Source organism: Hoplias malabaricus, chromosome 13 (genome assembly GCF_029633855.1).
Source record: "Hoplias malabaricus isolate fHopMal1 chromosome 13, fHopMal1.hap1, whole genome shotgun sequence".
Lineage (NCBI taxonomy): Eukaryota > Metazoa > Chordata > Actinopteri > Characiformes > Erythrinidae > Hoplias > Hoplias malabaricus.
The window spans coordinates 331,904-358,812 of NC_089812.1; the positions used below are offsets into that span (position 1 = coordinate 331,904).

Sequence of the window (26,909 nt, forward strand, 5' to 3'; positions counted from 1 at the left end):
ACTGTACTCTGCCTTTTTGCTTTTCCTAGTTTTGTACCTGCTTGTTTGTGGTTCCAAGCGAGCTAAGTAGGGACTTAATGTGAAGCATAAACCTTGCAGAGTGGTCAGAGGGATATGTTAATTATGATGAAATGCAGACACCCAGCACCAACTATTCATTTGTACAATCTCCAAAGTACAGTAGTGTTGACATTTGTTTTTATATGACTCCCAACCACAGCTTGTATTATTACAGTGTCATTTTCAGAAAAGATACAAATGTCCTTTGGGTTGGTGACCACATCTTTTGTTAGAGGTGGTGTTTTGTGTTGTCACCAGCTACATTTGGAAGGGGTGTGGGGGCTCTGTGCTTTATTTAAGTGGAAAACCAACCAGGTTCCATTAACCCAAAAGTGAGAGGAACTGAGAAGAGTCAAGTAGCGTAAGTACCATGCAGTGGAAAAGTGCCTTTAGATTGTATTGTGGACTACTGTAAGTTTGAGTTCAATTTGTACTGTAGGTTTCTACTGTACTTTCATACTGTAGACTGTACTGCAAATTGTTACCTTCAAGTATAGTTCACAAAAATTTGAAATGCACAAAAATATTCTCCCATCCACCCTGACATACATTTCCAATTAAAGGCCCCTAAGAGAGGCGACTGAAACATATTTACAAGAAAAACACAGTAACTAACATCCATAAACAACAAATTAATCTGTAACCTTATGTATATGACCACAAATCGGCGAGGGTGTTATCATGTGTCTGCGTAATCCATCTTCAATGATATAACATAGTGTTGTTTACATAGGTGTCTGCTTAACGTCATGAACCAAAGCAGTGCCCTTGAAATAAAGTGATCCAGATTCAATTACACTTGAGTGTAAGTGAAAATCAGCTGCTGTTATGGTGTCAATCATGTTGAATAAAAGTCCAATACAAATTCAGGGAACATTCATGCAAGAAGAAATGGCCTGAATCACACAAATGGGAATTGGAGAACATGGTCAGATGAGTAACAATATTATCTTTACAAAATATTGTGAACTGGTAAAGCCAATCATAACTTGCTTCTATATTTATTTACAGAATATTTACAAAAGATATGACCTTAGTGTTTGTACATTCTTGCCTTGAAAAGAGGCTTCAGTCAAGGCTCACAAGAAAATGTGAGAAGAGCTGCAGGGTTGAACAAGGCTCCAGTGTGGCAGATAGGCAGTTAGGATTGAAATACTGTGGCTCCATTTCAAGTAAAGTATGAGAAAGACACCTTCAGAATCCTGTTACAAGTAGCTGATCTCCAGTGAGGTGTTTTTCTCCACTGGCTCCTCAGGCAAGGGTTTTACACTGCCATTTTTTGCCCCATTCATCAAGGCTGTGGATGGTCCATATCCAGATCCTTTACTAAGACCATCCCCACTTGGGCCTTTCCTGTCTGGGGTGCCAGGCTGAGAAATCCCTGGAGCTAACGACCTCTCAGAGAACAAGGCACGGGTACTCTCTGCTTGTCTGCTCCCATTTCCATTCTGGGTAATCTTGCAGATTTCTGTCATCTCGGTCACTTCCTCCCTATCCTCTTCCTCGTCCTCTTCGTAATCATTGACCGTGCGTCGTAGGCTCTCTCTGGGCATCAGTATCTGCCTGCGCTCTTCTTGCTCCTGACGCTCTGAAGGTTCGTGGTTCTCCACCTTCCTTGACGACCGGCAAAGTGCCTTTCGGAATCCTCGCTTGAAGTTGTCGGAGAGGAAGCTGTACACAATAGGATTGGCGCAGCTATTGGCATATGACAGGACCACCACAAAGTAGTAGAGACCCTGAAGGTTACTGGGTGCAGAAACGATCAAATTGATGATGTTGAGAGCATAGAAAGGGAGCCAGCAGAACACGAAGACAGCTACCACGATCACGACCATTCGAGTGACCTTGCGCTCTGACTTTCGTCGCTTGGTGGAAGTGGCATGTACCTTCTTGCTGGAGCTGCGGATCTTGACCACAATGAGCAGGTAGCACATGCAGATGACCAGCAGAGGGAAGAAGAACCCCACAGTGGAGGTGTAGATTATGAAGGCAGCCCTCCAGATCTCGTGTGGATGAGGCCAGTTGATGTTACATGTGCCTCCTTTTTCAAAGACATCAGCAAAGATCACCATAGGCAAGACCACCAAGAAGGACACAGCCCACACTGATCCATTCACTGCCTTGGCCACCTGAGGCCTCCTCCACTTGGATGAGCAGATGGGATGCACCACAGCCAGGTAGCGGTCAATACTCATCACTGTCAGACAAAAGATGCTGGTGAACTGGTTGATCCCGTCCACAGTCATCACCAGGCGGCACATGAAGGAGCCAAAGGGCCACAAATTCATGGCATTCTGGACGGCCAAGAAGGGGAGGCCTAGCATGAATAGTTCATCAGCAATGGCCAGGTTGAGGATGTAAATGTTGGTGACGGATTCAGTCTTGGAGTAATGCAGGACGATGTGGATGACCAGTGTGTTTCCTCCCAAGCCAACAATGCAGACAATGATGTATATGAGTGGGATGAGCACTCCTGCCACTCCTGTGCTTGGCCGCCCTCCAGAACTTGTCCCATTGGCACATCTGGAGGAGTTAAAGACACACGTTTCATTGAGGAATGTTTCATTGAAGAGGAAACCTGGGAAGGAGGTGTTACCCAAAAGCTCTGCAATGGCAGAAGGGTCTGCCGAGGTAAACTCCATCATAGCTTTGCTTCTCTTTGCCTCTGTCGCTCCTGTTTTCTCAAGCTGAGCTCAGCTGGTAGCCATCTTCCTAGGAAAGAACAAAACAGAGCAGGTCATTTTCCTTTCAGTGCCCCACGACACTAAAAGCCACATCATTTTAGAACAATCTCTACATTGTTTTGAAAGTCACAGCGATGAGGGAGACTTGAATGATTGTATAAATGATAAGAAATAGCTACACCAGCACTCTCTCAACTCTGGGCTACTTCCCAGAAACAAATTAGTCCTAATTTTGAACTGCAGCAAAGCTGATGATGGTTTGCCATTTTTTTCAACAACTGGATTTCATTTCAAGTCAGGGAAAGTTGCCCATAGGCCTCTGAAATGCATCGCTTTTGTTTTTCAGACAGTCTTGACAGGCCAATTAGGCAGCATTCGTTCCATGTTCAAAGGCTGGGATGCAAGTGATGAGAATGGCAAAACGTGCAATTAGAAGATGTCATTACACCGTGCAAACACAGAACATGGAAAAACCAACTCGAGGCCATGAGCAGAATGAAACAACACAGCTGAGAAGATGGGAATTGGGTGGAAAGCAGGGGAGCAAGGGAGGTTAGATGGAAATAGTCATTCAAAAAACATAATTAAATGATAACAGGGTGAGAAATGAAAGCAATGAGCAAAACGCAGTGGCGGTGGGCATGAGTCACACAGGAAACAATTAGGGGAGATGGAGAGGAAGTTGAGTAGGGCTTGCCTCTGGATGGGCCACCCTAAGGAGCAAGTGTTTGGCCAGCGCTGTGTATCTATTGAACCTTCAGACAGTTTAAACACTGCGTTTTCCCACATGCCACGGCTAATAACTGACATTTCACCCACGTCGCTGGAGCTCTGAACTAGCATGCAATACGTGTGTGTGTGGGTGTGTGTTTATGCATGTTCGTAAGGCAGACATTTCACAAGGACCTTGCCTCCTTCACTCTCATTCTCCTTCAGCGAGAGTATGTGTGCTCCATTAATGCAAAGACAAATGAAGGCAGGCAAGGCTCCTATTCTCTCTGGACTGAGAATGGCCAGGAACATTCCCACCTGTGCACACAGCAGAGACAACCATCCCTCCCTTTTCTTCTCAAAGCCCATGCTCATGTAGAAACACTAATATGCTGCCAGTCAAAAGCGTGGGGACCCTTGAAGGACAATTTTCTTCATTCAGATGTTTCTTTCAGAAACCACACGAGCAAGTCCACTTGAGATTACTTAAAATCACAATCATTAACATCTGCTTTGCGACCCATCTTCCACACATCGGATGAGATTCACTGCACTGTACCACCTCTTCTCAATCTGCAAGAGCCTGAAAATATTACCACCTTAAACACAAGGAGGTTTTTGCCCAGGGATTATATTATTAATATATAATAATAATTATATTTTTTAACAAGTGGGCTACACTCATGGAGGCAGTTATAGCAGTGGAGCTGTGATTTCAGGTGACAATAAAAGGGTCAAAAATGGAAATGTATAATGTGTCAACCAGTAATGCATATAAAAATTAAATATTACATAACATAACATTATTATCTTGAACCACTGTTTATTTATTGACTGCTGGGCCTCAGTAGGACAGATTTATGTGGGAGAGTTGCATCATGTGTTGGATAGTGACTCTGCATCACTAACAAGCCTGATTTATTTGAGTATTTGTGTGTGTGTGTGTATAGCTAGATATACAACTTCTAACAAGCTACAGCCTTTATACATTCACTTAAAACTGCAAATATTGTGCAGATGTGCTTTCTTCAAACACTTGAATTTGAAACACTTAATTTTGCCTTAAAACCCACTCCTCTATTCTAATAACATGATTTGTAAATGATGTGTCTCTTTTCAAAAGCTATAAAAAAGCTTTAATTCCCTCGTCTACTTGCAGTCATCTGGGCAGTCCTGAAAACGAAAAGAAGATAACAGATGAACAATTTGGAAAATATGCTTAACTCTTCCCTAAAAAAACCTTCAAAAATAACAAATGTCATTCATGTTTTAATTTTCATGCTGACCACTGCTTGTACCAACTCCTGACCATTTCCCTGCTCCTCCAGAGTGGAATCTCTGAGGTGACCATATACAGTGGGGAATGACCAGTGATGCTGTCAGTCAAGCTACAGTCTCATTAACCTCCTAATAAACCTGGATGAGGTTTGGAATACTGACCACTGAGATGGCCACCTGTGTGGACAGTGGGCAGTAAGACAGAACCCGTTTTGCTTGGCGCGTGCATCTCTACTGAAAATACAAGCAGTGTTTCCATAGTGTATAAACTACGAAATACTAATGATGTCTCATATTATCACACCACCTTTCTTTGACCCAAATTCATGCTAGAAATTCAGCTACTGCAGTGCCTGGTGAGTTGTGATTGGCTGTGGGTTCATGTGTGTGTTGTAGCCCCCTCCAGTATCAGTAGAGCATGTCAGAGAATAAAGATTAACAATACATCATGCAGCCCTGGCTCCTTCTAGCAAACAGCGTTGGAGAAGAGAGGTCAGCTTCATTTGAATAAAGGCCAAGTCCAATCAACCTCCTCTCAGACTCTGCCACATGGGAGCTGTCTGTGTCCAGAAAATGTAACTGAAGCAGAGTGACCGTCTCTTATGATCACAGTGTTGCCAGCTGACACCGTACACACAGGTATACAGATTTACAACAAGAAACAGACAAAAATCATATGTGTGCATTTTTACATATATCTTTCTTGTCACATAGAGTTCACACAGTATTTGCTTTCAGTGCAATTTAATGTAATATGTCGTAAAGGTTAGAGAAGGAAGCTTGGGACTAGTCATGTGGGGAGTAGGTGTGTTGGTGATAGTGCATCCACTGCTTTTCAGGATTGGTAGAAGTTCAGTTAAGAAAATATTATGGTTGTAATTACTTGAGAATTTAAAGTTGCTGTGTATTGCCTGATGGCATCTCATTCTGCTTGTGCATCTACATTGTGTTTTATGGTATCAGACAACCCCACTGCTGCCCTAAAGAACACAGTTTCTGATAAACAGGATAATGTTCTTACTGTAGAAATCTGCTACCACTACTACTTTAATCTCAAAATTGTACTAATATAATTACGAAATAACCACAATGTTATTCTTGAAATAGTATGATTTTAATCTTAAAATAATTACCATCTCTCAAAAGACATTAACACCAAATGCCTTATTACATGTTCACAGTGACATTTTGTATCTTAGTGCCATTGAAGCGTTCATGAGGGTGTTTATCAGCGTGCAATGTGTGCATCCTTGTGCAGTGTTAGCTTGAAGTGTATGATTGTATGTTTACAAATTACTCTTATAACATCAAAAACGGGTTTGTAATTTAAATGATTCTGTATTTTTAATTTCATCTTGTTGTAAGTCAAATAAAAAATGAATGAAAATACTCTGCCTCAAATGTGACAGTCCCTAAACACCATCTCATCTCTCTGCTTGTGAGCAAAGGATGCTAGTTTGATCCCATGCAAATGCTGGAAAAATGGGTGTCGGGAAATAAAAGAACAGCATTGAATATTGATACAGCAACTCACGAATGCGTATTTCAACAGTGATAACATGCAGTGTAAAATATTGTTCCATTTTAAGCCTAGAGTAAAGTAATCCTGCTGCAGTTAACTCACGATTTACTAGAGTCTTAACCCAGAAAAACTGCAGAGGAAAGTCTCCATGCTGTGTGCACCTGCTCAGTGCAGGGTTTGTGATGTCATTACTCAAACAGACCTACTGATGTCTTGAGGGCCTGGGCTTTTGATGGATTTTTCTTGTGTTTTACTCCTTGATTGTATTTAAATCAATTTCAATTCTTGGCGCTAATTGCAAAAGCCAGCTACCTGTTTGTCTATTCCCTTCCACTTGTGGCTATGCACCACCTGCGACTGCCCTCCATCCTCCCCTCCATCTCCGAGCCCCTGGCCTTTGATATCAAGTCCTCTTTGATGCTGCTGTGACTGGATGATATTCCGGTCCTTCAGTGTCCTCTTTTTTCAAGTGGCAGGTTAGAGCTGGTGTCCTGCTTCTCTCGACCTGTTCTCTGGTTAAAGCACAGAAGCTCAGCTGTGATTTTACTCTGAGGCAATGAGGATTTTCTCATTTGCAATTACTGGTGTTAATTTCAGAATAACCACAATTTGGCCACATGACCCTCCATAATACTGCATTATGACAGTAATTAAAAGTAATGATTGGGGAAAGCTGTTCACAGCAACATGATGAAGAATCATTTTTATAACACTGATGGGAAGAATGTGTCAAAATATACATTGTATCAATTTAAAATATACTCAGGGAATGGTGAATATTATACACCATTGTACACAATTGAAAGAATATAGAGAGAATTGAAAGAAGACAAAATTTCACATATAAATTAAATTTATATTCTTAAATAAAACATGATTAATCAGGCGTAGTTTTGCCAGACTACCATTTTCTGCAAAGTATTTGTCATAAAAATAATCATCCTTCTCATTAGAAGAGCTTGAGAATGATTCAGAATCATAGATAACATCCTGCATTTCATACAATATATAGCATAAAGTGTGACCTCTATTAGGTTTCATGCAACATTTCATCTGCCCTGCCTAATAAAGGACACAAGGCTTTTCCCCTAAGGCTGAAAACAGAGAATGCCTCAGAAAAGTTTGATTCAACTGTTTTCTGAATCTATTCGACTTGATACAAAGAATTGGTTCAAATATGGTTCTTTCAAGAATCGCAGGGCAGTCAACTTTCAATGTGTGTTTTACTCTGAAAATTCCTGTACTCTTTTTACATCATATTGCCATGTAATTTCCCACTTCAAAAAATGCCATTCAAATTTAAATATGATTTTGCTGCAGGGCTGGGTTCCAATGGAGAAGACCTTTGTTTATCTTAGTTCTTACATCAACATTATAGTTTATATGTTCTAGGCTCAAGAACAGAGAGTTCATCACCTTAATAATTAACCATTTAAATGCCAACTGTGATTTCTATCTTTCCTGAATGTATTTACTCTGACTGACACTGAGTACATTTCCTGGAAGTGATGCTTTTATTACAGCCACTTCTCCGCTCACGTGCGAGTGGATTACTGGAAGTTCTGAAGGTGAAAGCAATCTTATCTGTAATGTTACAGTGTCTACAACCCTCCTGCCTTTAAGCACATATAATCTTCTTAAGAAAACAAGCCAGGTTCAGCAACATGTTGAAAAAATAAGGCACTGAAACCCAGCTACTTGTGGTGGCTCTGATATCACACAGAGGTTCCCAGATTTATGGCTTTGCTGGGTTTTGAATTAATCAGAGAACACCACAGGACACACTCTGATCAAGAAATCACACACTCCTCAGATGTGATCTCATGGTACTCATATGTGTGAAATCATGTTAAAGCTTGAGATGGAACATGGTCATGTTTCATTAGTGTTGTCAATGTTAACACAGGCTATTAACAAATTACACAAATTAATAATTTCACCATGTTTAGTTTTATTATATTTTCATTATTTTTTTTTGTATATAATAGTTTTAAGAATTATTATGATATTAAAGGAATGTACTGTTCAGCTATTTCAGTTTAATTTATGCACTGCCTTTCATGTTGAAGAGCCTGAATACAGATGGAGATTATTAAGTCATCATAGTTTCTCTCTAAGACAGACAAAAGTTACAAAAATATGCTGTTCATCTTTATCATTTGGCTAAATGAATGCATAAAATGAAATAAAACAAAATAAACAAATATGCAAATCTGAAAATTCAAAACCCAATGCCAAGCCAACGAACGAATATATGAATAGGTTAATATTAGAGTCCAGCCCTACTGCAACACAACCAAAATTAAAGGCAGCATGGAGCTCCTTTTACACAGTGATAGGAAACATGTGAGCACACAGCAAGCTCCACTGTTGCAATGCGGTGAAACAATGGCTCTAGGTGTTGATTTTATTACACTAAAAAGAGTAAACAAAGCATGGATTTCCATAAACGTCAGGTTTGAAATATCACAGAAAACCAGTGAATGATAAGAGAAGACGTGTTAGTCAATGTCAGTAAATTCAGCCAGTTGTAAATAGGTCTTGATAAATTGAAACATTGAGTAATGAATAGTATCAACATTTGAAAAGTCTGGTCCAGTTGCATAAGTGTGTGATTCACTTTAGCTGCTAAAGACAGGAGTTCTTGGAAATGTACGTTCTTCTACACACCATTTTCTTTTGACACCTTTGATAATTTTTGCCTATTTGTTTCAAACTGGTGAAACTTTTTAAGGGAACTCCTGCTGTAGGTTTGTGCTAAATTACTTATTCAAAGGCTACATATATTGTGCACACACACATACACTTGCCCAAGCCTCAAAAAGCATTCTTTGAAAGCGCATTCTGTTAGAAACCAATGTGTCCTTACTTCTCCACAGTCTGGAAGTCATTGTAAAGCACCTTGCTGGAACATTGTGCCAAGATTTTAGCACTTAAGCACTTTGAGGCTGAGGTACGAAAGCTTTCAGGCTCAAATTGATGCTGTTTTTCTTTCTCAGAATTTGTCACTTTAGGCCGGGTGTGGTACAGCATGAGACTCGACATACATACTGTGATAAACAACTCAACGTTAATCTCAGCTGAAGCTTGACTGCTTGTCAGTACACCCTAGGGTACATTCGGTTTACATGGCCTAATTATTTAATCACAGTGTGGCCCTGGTATCTGTGAGGAATTAGTTTAAGGACTACCAGATGGTCAAAGTCTTAAAATAAATTTGTGTAGTATTGGCATGTAATATCTGCACACTTCTCTGTGAACTTTAAATTAAAGCTAGATAACTGATCATCCCTAACACAGTGGAGATATCTTTTGTAATTTACAGAAACATCTGAAGCAAAGTGCTGGATTGAGGATGGGAGGCTACAGCAGGGGACGCTACACATCATTTAATACATTAACATAGGCTATCATCCTGTATTTTTTTAATTGCTTCTTTTTTCATGTTAAATTTGGCACCAAGAGTAGATCACAACAAAACATCAATCTTCCTTCTTAAGAAAAAATAATAATAGTTACCCAAACATGGTGTGGATGGAAAGTTGGAATCTAGATTTTCCACAGTTTCTCTACAATGAACTTCAAGTCAGAAGTGGCAATTGACCTATCTAATACACTAGTCCATTCTTCAAAGTTTAGCTCAGTAGAATCTGTTATTATTGTAAATAGGGGCAAATTCCCAGGTAATGCCCTTGAATCCAGTGTGGTCAGAAAGTAAAAGTGCTGCGTTCCAGACTCAAAACAGCCTTTACCATGCTAGCTATGCTAATGTACTAGAAGTGGGTTGCTGGGGAAATCTGCTAAATATAAATCAGTGCTTATGATTGTTTTATGGCTAATGATTTCCCCTTGTTTTTTTATCCCTGTACCACATGCTCTATTTTGTATTTTAATGTGTGCAACTACACGGTGAGGATAGAGGCTGACATTTAGATATTTATCGTCGGCTAATGTGTAGCAATCAGATCATCATGGGTTTAGGCCTGGTGGTGGAATAAATCCCTGCTTTTTGTTGAGAGGGGTTTGGCCTGACCTCTAAGCCTCTGTTCTGACCGGGGCATGGGCTACATTTTAATAAGCCTGTTATCTGATCCACCAGCTGAGACTAAAGATGAATATAACTCTGAAAGGCATATGGATACTGAGAAACCATTTGTGTGTTTGTGTATGTGTGAGTGTGCCGTATCGTATTGACCATGACAGAAAATGCAGTGGTTGGTTAGTGTGGTGGATAACGCTGCCCTCCACACTACAGACCGGGTTTCAGTTGTTGCTCAGTCTGGAACAAGGCCCTATTCTAAATACATAGCAAGACTCCTACTGCTGAGCTTGAAGTACTGACAAAAGAGGCTCTATTCTCCCTATTACAGGTCATTACAGATCATCACAATAATTTTGAAGCTGTATATTTGGAACCAAAATAGATGTAGAACACTTTACCAGCCTGGACTCCACATTTTTAGGTCATTCCCATGATTCATACATTCATTCATTGTCTGTAACCGCATATCCAGTTCAGGGTAACTGCGGGACACAAGGCAAGAACATACCCTGTAGGGTGCGTCAATCCATCATGGATGATTTGTCCACAGTGTTACAAAATATTGTTTCCAATCTTAAAACTAACCCTAAGATCCATAGGGTTGGAAGTAGCATGCTTTCTTTTGCCATGATCCAGTCCAGTGGTCTCCAGCAACAGTTTACAGCAGAGTTTCTGTGATTCTACTTCAGGTGCATAAACGCGTTTGTGCCCATTTAGCAAAATGGCTCAAAGAGTTTGGCCAGATTGGCCAGATAAACATGTCAGTCACGTCGAAATGCAGACATCCAGCACAAACTAGCATCTTTAATATCTCCAAGCTAAAGTAGAGATCACATTTGTTTTCATCCCATTGTTTTCAAGCCAGCTCATAAAATTATGGCAAGGTTCAAAACAAAGGATCCATTGAGTTGGCCAGTGCAACAAGAACCCACATCATGTGAACACATGATGAGTAAAAATATTTAATGTTATCACCGCTCTTGTTGCTGTTCCAAAGGCATCTGCTCCCGTCGGAGACAATGCTTTAGGACAATACCTGTGGTTCAGTCCACTGTACTGGAAAACCAACCATTTACCAGAGATCAAGACACAAGTAGAGCAGAGTATAGTTGAGTAGAGTAGGTACCATGCAGTGGAAAAGCATCATATGAACCATAATGTATCTTAATGTAGAAATCTTAAGAACATCTACTTTGTTCCTTTTAATCATTTAAGCACTCATTTTTTGAGACCTTAATGTCATTTTTCTAGGATTTCAGTAGGGATCCTGAAAAAATGCCGAAACATTACTCGGAAGGACAGTGGCATCCTGATTACAGCAGCGTGTTGAGTTCTCAGTTTCAGTGTCCCAATCACAGGAGTGTCATTCTCATGATTGCAGTGTGGGAAAAGTGGGATAAACTGGTCTTTCATGCCGGATGAACTACTTTTGCGAAGGAGCAAAAAAAAAAAAAAAAATGGAAGTTTTCTGTCGTGGTTGTTTTTGCTGTTGAGTTCCTGGAGAATAATTCCTACTGTTATGTTTGCAAACTGGTGAATGTTGAGATGCACAACATGTCAGTAAACAGTATCCAGTTAGTAAACCTGAATGTTCTCAGCCATGTGCATTGCCTTGTTTGTTTTTAGTGAAGACATCATGTAAGCCACACACAGGCATCCACATGTCGTTAGCGCCAGGCTTACATGACATCTAACTTGACTATAAACAAGGGAATGCACTCTGCAGATAGACATTCAGGTTGAGGAAAGAGTGAAGGCATGGGTACTATTTGTATCTGGACATGTCTCCTTTCCACAATCCCTAACTTTAGCTTCCATTGTGATGGCCTGTTCTTTGAAAGTTCCTGCACCATCTGCTATGATCTTGAGCTTTACAGTCGACATCATGCAGTCCTGGGATTAAAATTAACTGCACAAAACAAATGCCCACAAAAGTTTGTATATTTCTTCGCAAGGTTTGTATGTAGAAATCTTGCTGTATAAAATAGTCATGGAAGTCCCTCCCTCTCCAACATTACTCAGCATTAAATTAGCCAGTGCAGACCTCTGTTAGCTGACACCAGAAATGAGTGGTTAGTCTTCTTCTCCTTGAGCCTGTTGAACTGATATAGTTTAGTTTTGGCAGCATGTCAAAAAGTGGTGGCTTCACAAAAGGTTTGTTATTAACCAATGCCGGGTTCAAAACTTTTGAGTTTCTGGAATAAAATGGCCTCGCGGGCAAGCCCCACCCCAAAGGGTCTCTGGGAAGGGTTATGGGTTTATCTCTGATACCTACACTTAGCTCTGACCTTACCCAAGCCTTAACTTTTCATCACTTTGCTTTGAGGATCTCAGATGAAACCAGGGGATTTATTACATCAGGAGGGTTTTTGGTGAAGACAGCTTACATCTTCACAACGGCAGGGCTGAAAAATTCAAATGGAGATAATCAGCACAGATGCACTTTGAGGATGTCTCAGTGTTAGTGAGCAAAAGACGTACTTTAGCCTTTAGAAGTTTGTTATCTCTGCTGATTAAACGTCTTATGCTTTTATGTGAGGTATTTCTCACTTGCGGCAGAAAGTCATAAGTGCAGATTCGAACCGATGAATTCAGGATGTAAACAGAGTACCATTATGTAACTATGTAAGAAATTATATATAAAACTACAGGAAAAATAATAAATCTAGCCATTTACTTGTTTCTCTTACCTGTTTTACAGTGTGGCCAATTAGCTTCTTTTGGCAGGGTCAAAGATCAAAGTCAAAGTCATTCAGATGCAGTCCCTTTCTCTTTATCTCTCCTTTTGGGCCCTACCTGAGAACTAAAGCGAGAATTGACACATTTCTCTTGGCTGCATCATCCTGCTAAGCATCCATTTAACATGCCTTACACGTCCCTGCATGAGAAATAAACCTTGCTCGCCACTTTAAGCTGCCGTCTGCACTTCAATGATGTAGTAAACGTTGGTACAGAGCAGAGGAAATGATACGCTGTAAGTGCATGGGCTGCTGCCTGAAGGAACATCACTCATTAACAGACACCTGCAGAAGTACTTAGAGATATTTCTAATAAAGCTAATAACAAAAGTAATAGCAGCAGTTCCTAACAGGCAGGGTTCAGCTAACTCAGCTCAACAGAATTCTCAAATTCACACATGAGAATGATGGCTGGTTTCAACTCATATTTGTTTCAATGATAATGAGTCGCTCGCTGTACACCCCAACCCTGAGTGCACAGCAGTGAACGCCGAGGAGGAAGCTTTTCACTTGGTTCTTTATACTCCATTCTTGTTTTCTCAGTTTAAACACTGCTCTAATTTCTCCACACCCATTGTGTCTGTTTTGCTCAGTTTAACCTCGTCGTTGTGCTGTCATTTAAACGTGGGTCCAGCGCTGTGATTTGAGAGACTCGGATAATTTGTAGCAGAATCAGAACAACTCGCTTTCTGACAGAAAACAGAGTTGTGGTATTTTTTCATAGTGTGTAGGTAAGTGGTCTGGATCACCACAGTAACATGCACATGCACTGTACAAATGATGATTTTTTTTCATAATATTTCTTCTGTAAATCATAAGTGATTATTATTATTTTTTAAATATTTTACCATCACTAGGGGTTACTGTTACCATGGCAACTCTGTTAACCATCTCTAGGCAGCAAGCTAGTTACTATGTGCTTTTTTGAGAGAAGAGAACTCTACCAAACAGGTAGATATTTAATGCTTTTGTCCTTATTTGGGCACATACTGTCCAAAAGTCTGTAGACAGTCCTTATAATAAGGGCATTCAGGTTCTTGAAGGTTCACAGAACCATTGTGGAATTAAAGTGTGAAATGAGAACAGCTGCACGAGTTTGATGTCACCAAGCACAATGTCAATTGTTGGCTGGATGAGCGTAATTCCTCCAGATTTGAACTCTGGAACAGTGGAACCCTGTTTTCTGCCATAATTTATCGAATATGTTTATTTAGGTGCTGAACGAATAGGTGTGTGTAGATGTTTGATCAAATAGTGTACAGGTCAGCACACTCCTTACACGGTGAAACAGAAATGGTTCATTCATTCATCCATCTATTTATTCATCCATTCACCTTCTATAAGCACTTGATCCTCATCAGGGTTGTGGTGGGTCCAGTGCCTACCCAGAAGTAAACAAATTCACACACTTACTCATCCACCGCATTGCAATAATTGAGAATGCACCACAACAGTTTGTACACAACAAATAAAGGCATCTCACAGTGGACCGCTAGTGTGTTAACTCTCTCTCTCTCTCTCTTTCTCTCCTCATGTTCTAAATCATTCCATCTCAGGCCAGAATCGATGGAGCCTCAAACATTTGAAGGTTGGGACGTTGGTGAGTGCTCTTGGCATTTTGCACTGTTTGCCTTCTGCAGCTCCATCTCAACACCATTTATCCTCCACTGTTTTTGATGACTGCCTCTTGACTTTGGAGGTGGTCGTATTTGGTGAGCGTTCATTACTTTAATTTATATACAGTACGTCCTGATGTATCTGAACCCTGTGAGTGAACTCAGCTACATGGTCACAGAGCTTCAGCGGGTATAAACTCCACTGAAGTAGGTTTACACAAGCCTAAGCACAGTGTGCTCAATGCCAAGCAGAGGCCAGAGGGGTATAGCATTACACAGTATTAAGCTATGGAACAGTGGAATGGAACATCATTCAGTTATTTAAATTGTGGTTACACTACACGATTTTTATCCTGATTTTAACCTCAATTTCCAGTCGTGCCTGTTCTGTGTTAGTTAACTCTAGTTTGCAGACTCTGCTACAGTCGCAGCTGTCATTGGAGGGAAAGTTTAGTGTTCCCAATTAGCCAGCATTACCTGTAAAAGTAGGATCCCTACCTGTAAAAGAATACAGCTTGTATTCCAACTTTTTTCAGATGTTCCATTCCACCTTAAATGACGCACCACTGTGGAGAGGGCTACCGCTAACGCTAATGTTTCTAAACCATTTAAGGTTGAACATAGCTTCAAGTATGTGCTATTCTACTTATTTTCAGCTTCTTCTAGACCACGCTGACCATGTTTTTCCATCCACGATTGAAAGACATATTTTAAAGTTTTTTCTTTGTGGACCTTCACATATACAGCAAAGCTCTGATATCTGCTCCTAGCTCAGACCTTACCCAGGCCTTAACTTTTCATCACTTTGCTTTGAGGATCTCAGAGGCTTTTCAGGAGAATTGAAGCTGTTACTGCCACAAAAGGGTCACACTACTTATTAATACCCCTTTATTCCCAAAGAAGTGCAGGACCTTAAGGAAAATATGGGCTTTGTAGTTTGTCCCTGATTTTCTGTGGTGTTCTGTGCCATACTGCGGAGGAACTCGCTGGGTTTCTGTAGATATCTCCTCATATTGCTTGCAGAATTAGAACACATAAATGCAAGTGAAGGACTTTTTTTATTAAACCTGGAGAATACCAATTCGAAAGGCTCACAGCCTCAGCTGAATACATCAGGCCACTCCGGCTAATTTCATTTTGAGGATATCCTTGAGTGTGTATTGAATCTGTTCCTGGCTCATGGTTATAAACTCTGCCACTCTTGTTTGTGAGTTGCTCTTGTGATGTGTTTATTTGCATTCATATTAGAACATGGTACATGTGATAAATGTGTGGGCAGGCAGGGAGTCCATTTGTGGACAGGGTCCTTGTGTGTAGGTGTTAAATTCTAGAACTTTAACTAAAAAAGCAAACAAACTAAACTATATATATATATTGTGACAACAGACTTGCTGTAATTATAACACACAAAACAAGCATCAGAAACTACACCACATGCCCAAAACATCCAGGGTCTCATTGTCCTGTCCTTGTCACTGTATGCGAGGAGTGTGGTGTGTTATCCCTGTTTCTGTGTGGGTTTCCTCTAGGTGCTACAGTTCCATCCCACATTCCAAACACAAGGAGGATTGACTGTGTGAAAGTGTCCACAAGTGTGAGTGTATGACATTGTACACAGGTGTGAGTGACTGGGTGAATAAACCATCAGATAAATGATCAGAGGGACAGTCCAGCACTTGTCTGAGTGGAAATTTTTTGTTAATATTTTTGATAATGTTGGGGCATCTTAAGACCCAATTTACTTGAGCACATGCCCCCAGTGAATTGTTGCTGGGCTCCACTAAAATCACTGCAGTATTTGTGTGTTTGATGCAGTATTTATCCTGGATTGCTGTAGGACTACAGAATACACCAAGCAAATTCACATCATGCCCAACATTTCCTATAATGCCCCAGGCTCTTTTCAATACCTTGAGCAGCTAACGCTGTCAAAGGCAATTTTATGGACATTTGTGGACATTAATGGACATTTGTAAATATTTAAGTGAAAGTCAGGTTTGCAACAGACAAGTCAATGCCAGCTCATAGCAAAATGGTATAGGCACTTTCTTTTTTTTTGTGGTACTTTCCCATCCTCCTCCACAAGTTACATAGTGCAGTTTCTGCAGTGCTAGAGTAGCAGTGACAAAGGCTCTGTTCTCCCTATTACAGGTCAGTGAAGCGTCTCCTGTCTGTTTGTGTGCTCAGAACCTTTTTACAAAGCCCCAGTGTCAGTAAGTGGGTAAAAAACAATGGGTCTCTCTGGTATGTTAGGCTTTCTCTGAGATGTCCAAACAATAAAAAATATGAAGAGAGATGAGGATTTTTTTTTTTCCTGCTCGGCTGGTGGGTAATACAGGCTAATCTTTTGCTGTTACAGATCACTTAAGGTGGAACTAACTATAAACACTGCAGCACGCCACCTGCACGAAAGTAAACACAGAACAAAAATCAACAACTTGAGTTACAAATGAGTTTTGGTTGTAATTCAAGCAGTGAATACAATCTTTCAAACGTCAGCCACGTACAAACAAGTTATTTTATTTTTTTTTTAGGAAGGGAACTTAAAAACAAACAGTTCCCCAGAATCATCCAAGTTGCCTTTAAATGAGTAACATTCATTAATAACTGCTTATCCAGTTCAGGGTTGAGGTGGGTCTGGAGCCTACACGGAATTATTGGGCGCAACATATAATATTATTGGTCCTTCACAGGGCGAAACACACTCTCACATTCACTCACACGGACACTTTTGAATCGCCAATCCACCCACCAACATGTGTTACCCGGAGGGGAACCCACAATCTCCTGGAGCTGTGTGACTGTGAAACATGGATTCAGTTTTAGTAAATGGTGCAAAACTGAGGAGATTTATAATGTTTCTGTTATTATTTAAGATAATAATATAAGAAAATGGAATTAATAATCATTTATTTAACATTAATTTGTCCTTCATTTCTCATCCATGTCCGAGAAATTTATTTAGTGCTTAACAGGCTTTGTTTCAGCTGCGCTGTTATACCCCTATGATCTGAAAGCAGAGCTTTACAGCCGTGCCCCTCTAAATCCCATGTGTGCCACAGTACAACGCCCTGTTTAATTCCCTGATTTGAACAGTTCTCCCCGAATCTCTCGCGACAAAGCCTCGACTTCCTCAAGTTCTCCAGGGCAGGACCAACTCCTTTGGGGCCTGTTCTGAACCAGTGATCTGTAAAAACTCAGAAATAGATTCAGCTTTATCACCGTCTGGGCTGTGGGCAGTGGAGCAGCCCCCACAATCCCGAGCGTCTGTTCACACTGTGATTCTCCAGGTCTCTGGGTCTCCCACAGGGCTTGATAGTTTCCAAGCGAAAGTCCAACACCTCCCCACCACCCCCTCCCTCAGAAAAACTACCCCACTCCTCAGAAATTAACAAGAACATTCAAAACCCACCACTTCGCAAAACGCTGCACGTCTCCGGGGGTTCTCTTCAGATCAGCTAAATGTCCTCTCTCAGATTTTTCTCTCAAGTCTATGAACTTACTGAGAATATCACCAGAGCACTATTGCCGAAAGCTAGCGGATAGTCGCTAATGATTGAATTCAGCTCATTCAGATACACTGATTAAAATATAGTGCTTGCTCTACTTAAAACGTTTAAAGTTTCCTGCTTAAGCACAGAAACAGTTAGAGCAAACTCTGATGCGAAAAAAGTTACTGTTAAATAAATCTAGCTATTAGTCCTCGCTATTTAGCATGGAGCATGCCAACACTAAGCAAAAACACGCTCAGCTGGAGCCCTGGACTGACCCCATGAACACAGGCTTTTAGCAGACTCCCCCGAACTCTCCCTCCTCTCCCCTCCATGCTGTAGGACCACTCTGTTTTTACCCCTGCACCACCTGAGCTTCTTGCTTTAGTGCACGCGTTGATTACTGTACATATGTAAAAAGCACTGTGCAAAAGTCAGAAACCACAAAGCATTTTACTTTTCTCTCAGGTCAGAACCATCCCTATACCACAGAAAGCACACAGAAGCCCAAACAAATAAATATTAATTTGTTGCTGTAAAAATAGTTCTGATCAAAGCAAAAGCCAATTCAGATCTGTCCATCTTCCTCCTTTTGGTGCCGCCCCTGGTCCCTTAAAGCCTAAGTTAACACCACACTTTTAATTATGCTTTATTTGCATCTGATTATTTATTTATTTTTTAATATAGACATCAAAATATAGGGCTTTCGTGTTTTATACAAAGCAATTCACATAAGAATGTCTCAGATCAATCCGAAATGACTATGGTGAACAACACTAGGCACCTCTAAACCAATCAGCTTCTAAAAACACCACCAAAACAAACCGGCTACCACAGAACAAGAGACGTTATAACCCCACCGGAGGCATCCCCCGCCTCTCAACCATCTACAGACAGTGGAGAAATCCCAGGAAACCAACAAGAGTGGGCACTAATTGCTCCTATCCTTCTGCAGAATGACCTCTGGCAGGTTAGGGGTGGAAACAGAACTCAGAAACTGGACTTTAATAACAATGTGGGTGTCAAAATATTTCTCAAGTAAAAATGCAGCCAAAAATACACTATGTCAACATCCAGGTCAGTGTATGTATGTTCAGGCCAGGCACAGTATAACGAATCAGCTTATGGAGGTGGAGATTTCTGTCTATTACCATTATTTCTAGCACTGTATAAAATAAGTGTATGCTGCTTTTATTGTTGGATGCACTGCAGTCGCTTGCTGCAGTTCAGGCAAAGCATGTTACTGAGGAAACGTTTGTTATTGATCTGCCTTATTGTGGTGACGGTGAAAATTAAGCGCTCTTGAAATATATGCACTGGTGTTTGCTTAGATGAAGTGGCAGCTGGGCAATGACTTTTCAGCTCAGCTTTGTTTGGTCATATTTATCTGTCGTTGTGACAAAAGCAGGGTCTGAAACAGCAGCGCAAACCTACTAAGATACACACCTGTAGTGTTAGGCAGCCGGTCTTTGCACCTGGGGAGCAGAAAAATGCCAGGGATCTCAGATCAGATTGAGCAACACGTTTTTGTGTCCTCATTGGGAGTACCTGAATTTGGCATTTTGTATTGTTTGGGGCCGAACACAAAATACATGCCTTGTTACATTTGCTAAATTTGCTCAGACCTTTGGTGGAAATTAATCCAGATAATTGAAAATGCATGGAGCGTGGGTGTTAGTGGGGCTACAGGATTCCTTGTGTTGCTGTTTAGCATAGGTACAGAATAGTTATACCCTCAAATGTACATTCTGTTTGTTTTGATAATATAACGGCAGCCGAAATTGGACTTATGTAATGAATGCAAATGATCGGCAATGGAATATGGTACAAACCTGTTCCCTAAGTAGATTCCCTAAGGAGGTTCCCTAGTTTGCTAGGGTACAAATCCTGTTTCTAAGTGCCATTTTCTAAGAGACTGTGGTGTCAGAAGCTCTCTGCTTGTTTCACATCAGCAGAAATAACTCATACTGTACATTCCTGTACATTTCGCACTGTAATTCTACTACTTTACAGAGGCTGTGGTTAATGCTGCAGAGAACAAAAGCTGAAAGGAAAGAGATCTGTTTTTGTCCTTTCGCTGCAATCCTGAACTTCGCCCACGGCCAGAAAATATAGCAATGGATAGAAAAGAGAGAGAGAGAGAGAGAGAGAAAGAGAGAAATGATGGAAAGCCAGTGAGCCTGAGAAAGAGTAAACACATTTTCATAACCCAAGGCGCTAGGCATGCAATCATAAAGCCATCTATGAGCAATAAAGCTTCTACTACTTACAGCTTCTAGGGGGGAAAAAAAAGACGGGTAAATCATTGATTGTGGTTGGTAGGATGATTTTAACCCAATAAATGCTGGACAGTTATTCAGTAGTTATTATGTAACCACTACATATGATTCAGCATTTAATGTTTACATGCAGATCAATAAAATAAAACCTTATAATGTTTATAATGTTTATTTGTCAGTAATTAAAAATTCATCAGTAGGTATTATTAATTATCTACTATATGTATTCATTAACTGCTACGAATTATTCAGTTAAACTTATGTGAGAGTAGGTGGTATATTAAAGCGATGAAAATGAGTAGGGAGGATGAATGTACGTAGTGGGACGAATATATACACAGCAGGATTCGCAGTTGTCAAAACACAGGCAGACAAAAAAGCAGGTCAATCCACAGTCAGAAACATAGTAGCAGTCATCAGCAGAAATGTTAAGCTCAGATCTCCAGTTACAGTACATAGAGAGTTCCCAGGGTTCATTGGCTGAGTTGATGACTCACCGAGTAGCTGCAGGTGAGAGTCATTTTCAAAAGGCAGAAGAACGTAGGAACCGGTGCAGGAACAAATCATTTTAGAGGATGTAGTTCATTTCAGAGTGTAACCATGTCTGTTTCTCAATAGCAAGAACACAAAGTATGGACTCCAGTGTTATGAAAGGAAGTTCTTGGCGAGTCCCCTTGCGACAGCACATTTACAATGCTGCACTGAATGATGGGACTTTCAGGTCATTATCAGACGCAGATCATGAACTGTTGATGTCTGTGTTCTTGAATATCGGAGTGTAACTTGGGCATTGGAGGATGATGCCAATTCATTTTTTGATTGCACTGTTCATATTGGGTGACGTGATGGTGGGATCAACTGAAACTGTTCTTTTGGTCATTGTTTTTTAATTTGACTTCTTTACGTTAAATTTCATCTTCACTAAGATCAAAACATGTCCAAATGACAGACAGACACATTTTTCTTTTGGTTTGAGTTGCTCGGTCAGTCTCACAGTTTATGTTCTCCTCACATGAGGAGGAGCCAAACTGGAGCCAAATTGCAGGCTTTCTTTTAAATGCTAGTACTATTTTATTTTATCTAATCATATACATTTCTCCAGGCTTATAGATAACAATGTGTTGTGCAGTGTACAACATTATCATGTTCAGGATGTAAGTTCCATTGCTTCTTAGATACATTAGCCTTAGACTTTAGAAATGTTTGGTCACTGTTTGACCAAATTACTGCTTTACTATGCCTATTGGTTAATAATGAGACATGCAGTTGACTGCTTGTGCGGCACTCATGGTGCAGATGGTAGAGTTTGTATATGTGTGTGTTTGTGTGTGTGAGGGGGTGGAAGTTTGTATGCTGAGTGATGGTGAAGACAATGCTTTCGGACCGAGTGTCATGCTGAGGCTCAAGGAGGCGTGGGAACACACCACCTCGGAGGCGCTAACTTGTTTATGAGAGAAAAATAACCAGACACACATACTGTACAGTGCAAACATGCACACACACACACTCCTATATGTTATATGTTTTCCTGTGTTATGCCTTGCTGTCAAAATTCTCCCACGGGGCCGCCGCAGAGCAGGTGTGATGTGGTGGTGGATCATTCTCAGCGCTGCAGTGACACTGACGTGGTGGTGGTGTGTTAGTGTGTGTTGTGCTGGTGTAGAGTGGATCAGACACAGCAGTGCTGCTGGAGTTTTTAAACCCCTCAGTGTCTGGACTGAGAACAGTCCACCGACCAAAAACATCCAGCCAACAGCGTCCTGTGTCACTGATGAAGGACTAGAGGACGAGCGACACACACTGTGCAGCGACAGATGAGCTACTGTCTCTGACTCTACATCTACAAGGTGGACCAACGAGGGAGGAGTGTCTCACAGAGTGGACAGAGAGTGGACACAGGGTTTAAAAACTCCAGCAGCACTGCTGTGTCTGATCCACTCTACACCAGCGCAACACACACTAACACACCACCACCACGTCAGTGTCACTGCAGCGCTGAGAATGATCCACCACCACATCACTCCTGCTCTGTGGGGGTCCCGAATACAGTTTAGAACTGTGTATATATTTCAAATAATTAATAATAATAAACAAATAATTTTGTTATATAGCCCACTGGTATGACTCAATCGATTTTCACCCCCACACTCCATCTGTTTTTCTCTCTCTCTCTCAGTACATTTCAGCATGGCAGACAACACTGCATCTACATTATGTGTCCAAAAGTTTGTAGACACCCTAATAATGAGCTGTTTCTACTAATTTAAGGTGAAACAGCCTTATGTGAGCCTAAGGTCACCTTTCTCAATGCCAAGCATGGGTTGTGGAACAGTAGAACTGTATTCTCTCAAGGTATGGAGCTCATTTCAATACCTTTGAGACAAGTTGGAGTGGTATTTGTGATCCAAAACGTATCATCCACCACCGTTACCTGACTTGTGTCATATTTAACGTGGTCAGATGGCATCAGATCTTCACAACAGTGATCAAGCATCTAGTGTGGATCCTTCCCAGACGAGTAGAAGCTGTCACTGCAGCAAAAGGAGGGACACACTTGCTGTTAATAGCATGTTGTTGGTGTATATTTGCATATAGGACAGTCTGAAATAAACTAATGATGAAGATTGTTTACACAAACATTCAGTAGAGATGTCTATGGACAACTTCACACCAATCCAATGCTCAAACCCTCAATACAGTGTTGTCTACTATTATAAAGACAGACATCTCTGGGGTGTTTTTGTGCAGAAACTAATGAATACAATACGCTGAGATTTGAGGTTAGAAGCACTTAAGAGATATGTGATAATTATGCAACAGCAGACTCGTCTCAGGAGACCTGTGCTGAAAGTGGCAGTACGTCTGCAAAGAAAAAAAAAACGCTGAACTATTTTTATTCCCTGATTTTTTTTTAAGGTAGACTGGGCTCTAGGGCTGAAGGTTTTCCAGTGTCTCTCGAGCTTTCACAGAGATCTTGTTTCCAGCGAAGTGTCTCAGCCTCTCGGCTACTTCCATCTTACATATGCTTCGCCCCTTTCAATCATCTCTTTGGATGTCTAAGTATAACTGACTCAGTCCACGTATTACTGTTCCACTCCTGGGTCTGTGTAATTCCTCCACAATGGCAATAAAATATGTTCTTATTTATCAAACGGATTGTTATTGTGAGATAAGAAGGAAGGCTCTGCCAAGGTTAAATACTGGAAAGATTAAAATAACTGCTCTAAATTAAAAATAACAAAACCATTAAACAGAGCACAGGACAAATACCTCAATGCCAGAGTGACCGTCTATTTTCTGGAATGATATTTGAGAGTTTAAAAGCTTAGGAAAATGAAAATAAAGAGTTTCCACCAGCTGAGCTGTAAGGGCTCTGGACATTTACACAATACGTAAATAAAATTTGTCTTTTACGTTCCAAATAATGGTGAGTGATGTCATAGAAGAACTACAAAGTGGAACTAAATATCTTTACACAGATTTATATCCAATTCAAAAGCATTTTAACCTTCTCTGGAAATGTTATATTTTTGGAGGTTTTATCTCAATAGGGGACAAAATTCTGACACTTGCTTTCCTGAGGGGGACAGCCTCTTGGAGCAGGAACGTAATAATGTGAGGAGATAAGAGCCAGGTCTTAGGTCTTGAACGCTGTTATGTTAAACGACGTGAAATGGACTCTTCAACACCACGGCGAGTGGAGTGACACCTTCCAGGCACAGAACTGGCCAACGTCTCCAGTCTATAACTGCGTTAACCTCTAACCATATCAGGCCTGACGGTATTAGAGGCTAACTGTATTAGCAGCGACTGCTCCAGCTGAGAGGAGGTCATCGACTCACTGGACTCCTTCCACACTCACACAATCACATTTTATACACTGTTACAAGAGACCAAGCTCCTAGAGAATGAGTGCGTCCGGAATCTTTCTTTTTACGTTAAAGGAATGCTTTGAGGGGGAGAAACTCTTATTTCCATTATGATTCTTTTTAAATGTTCTCCCATTTTGTTAATTAACCAGTGCCAATTCCACCAATTAGCCAGGTCTCCCCAAACACACGATGCTTCCAAGTAGAAAAAGGAAAGGCTAACACCAGCACAGTCTTCCGCGAAGGCGTGTATTTCCAGTCACTGATTCTTTTCAAACTGCTGTCAAAACAACAGCATTAGAGTTCCAAATGCTTGGAGGACAACACTAACTGCTCCAATGTTTTCGGTTAGCCTACAGATACCTATACTATTTAGCATCATGCTGAGGGACAGGGACAGAGAAAGGGACATTCAACCACTTTAGAGAGAGAAATTAAGCAACTTGAGAACAGAACTTTGTCTATTTTATTCTCAGCAATATGCTTCACACTGGCGCACATCATGAAACTACAGCAGCAAACCTGGAACGCCAAATACGTCTTGGCTGATGGACTACATTTGATCTGAGGGGGATTTTATGCAAATTCAGAACTGAATGACCCAAGCCTACACATCATGCCACGAGGAGAAAACAGCTAAATCTAATGGACGTACTTGAAAATGGATTGGTGTGAAGCTCTGTAGCTGGAACTCTCAGTGGGAATGTTAAGTCATCAGTCAACCCACTTGGCAGAGAAGAATTCCAGCTTCAGCAAAATCACGTGGAGGCAGCGCCAACGCATGTACCGGGGATGACAAGCGGGTGAAGAGAGCTGTAGCAAAACACACCCTTTAGCACAGATCTAGCCATAGAATATGTGCTTTCAAAGATGTCAGCTCCATGTCTACTCAGTGTGAGACGTAGGATATATTTTGAATGCAGCTTTTGCTTGTTGTGTTTTGGACCAAAAATCGGTTTCGTAACAGCTTGGTACCGGTTTACATATCTAACGCTAATCATGTGATTTATGAGCTTTGGCAAATTTGTGTAAGAATGTATCCCATAACACTTTACTAGAGTTCAAGCCTGTGTGGCACCTTTATAAGCCTTTTATGACAGCAAACACAAACCTACGTAAACAGTTAGAGGCTTGATTCGACAAGGGACACTTTGTAGGGAGAAACACACAACTGACACTTTGTTGGAATAAGCCTTTATAGAAAATTACTGGTAGATATTATTCCAATATCATTAAACATCCAACATGTAATTTTTGTAATGTTCTGTACATTTAAACATAAACATCTCCAAATTAGCAACTTTACAAAAGGAAAATAAACCTTAACTTACAACGGAAGTCAACAGAAATATATTTAATTCTAAGTCTTTTTTAAGCATTTTATTGGTCCATTCCCCGTGATGTTTTCACACAATGTGAAGGAAAGCTGCTGTGTTTTTGATTGATGTAGTAAACTAAAGATCCACAAAAAGGGAGATACTTGTTTTTCATTGGACAGAGATGTTATGTGGTTAAATGTACATTTTTGATGAGGGTGTAAACTTAACTATGTTTATAATATGCATGAATATTATATATAATATGGTGCACTAACACAGTGCTCGTACAGGGATTAAAACACCTCACTACACTTGCCCCTTAATTTCCCTGAAGCAATTAAAAGTCCAACAACACCTGGAGCAGCTCTTCCTTTTCCTTAATGGGCTTTTAAATGTGTGTTATTTTTAATGGTGCTACTTTCGCACATTTATACCGCAGAAGATTTGAGTCTGAGACCGTTCTCGGGTTTCTACACCCTTCAGAAAAGAGAGGATTTAAAGTCAGCACATTTTAACATGACAGTTATTTGCTCATTAATATCATTTTTAAAAATGAACTTACGGTGAAAAAACCGGGTAAACTGTAGAGCCGAAGATCCCCTGAACTCATCCAGAGAGGAACGGAGACGAGTCTGAAGGAGTAAAGTCTCTCTTTTCGACGGTTATGTTGGTGTTTTTAAGCTAGGTGCAGGGAAGAGGACCGTTAGAGCAGTGCGGCGCGTGAGGAACAAGCTTGAAAGGCTGGAAAAGTCTCTCCGGCGTTCTCGAGCAGGGCGCGCGCGAGTCCTCCTTGCTCCGCAACTCGTTTATCATTAGACGCTCGGTCGCGCGCCCGTATCCAGGTAACGGTTCTTCTGTGACTTCTCGCCCCGGGGAGAGAAAGTGGGAGGTGTTGATGCAAATCAGCGCGCGCGCGTGTGTGTGTGTGTGTGTGTGTGTGTGTGTGTGTGTGTGAGAGAGAGAGAGAGAGAGAGAGAGAGAGAGAGAGAGAGAGAGTCAGTGTGCGAGCGAAGGCATGTGTGTGTGTGTGTGTGTGTGTGTGTGTGTGTGTGTGTGTGTGTAACAGATATATTTCAAACCAATAAATACAACGAATTTTATTATTATTATTATTATTATTATTGTTGTTGTTGTTGTTGTTGTTGTTGTTGTGGGCACATAATGTTGATTTAGTGTTAGAGTCAGGTTTAGGGTTTACATAGAGTTAAATGAATGGAAGCCTATGTAATGTCCTCACTATAAACAGGTGTAAGATTGTGTGTGTGTGTGTGTGTGTGTGTGTGTGTGAATACTTGTCATG

At 40.8% G+C, this 26,909-nt stretch overlaps 1 protein-coding gene across 2 annotated transcripts; it reads right to left on the bottom strand.

Annotated features, from left to right (window-relative positions):
* Positions 1-992: 992 nt before the first annotated feature.
* Positions 993-26,362, bottom strand: sstr3 (somatostatin receptor 3). 2 transcript variants are annotated; one of them, XM_066642172.1, is made up of 3 exons: positions 26,172-26,362; positions 22,853-22,952; positions 993-2,772 (listed from the first exon to the last, which is right to left on the bottom strand). In XM_066642172.1, exon 3 carries the CDS (start codon positions 2,703-2,705, stop codon positions 1,266-1,268), a length of 1,440 nt encoding a protein of 479 aa, XP_066498269.1. In that variant the 5' UTR covers positions 2,706-2,772; positions 22,853-22,952; positions 26,172-26,362; the 3' UTR covers positions 993-1,265. The 2 variants fall into 2 exon arrangements, with proteins under 2 accessions (XP_066498269.1, XP_066498270.1); XM_066642173.1 differs by lacking the exon at positions 22,853-22,952.
* Positions 26,363-26,909: the final 547 nt, after the last annotated feature.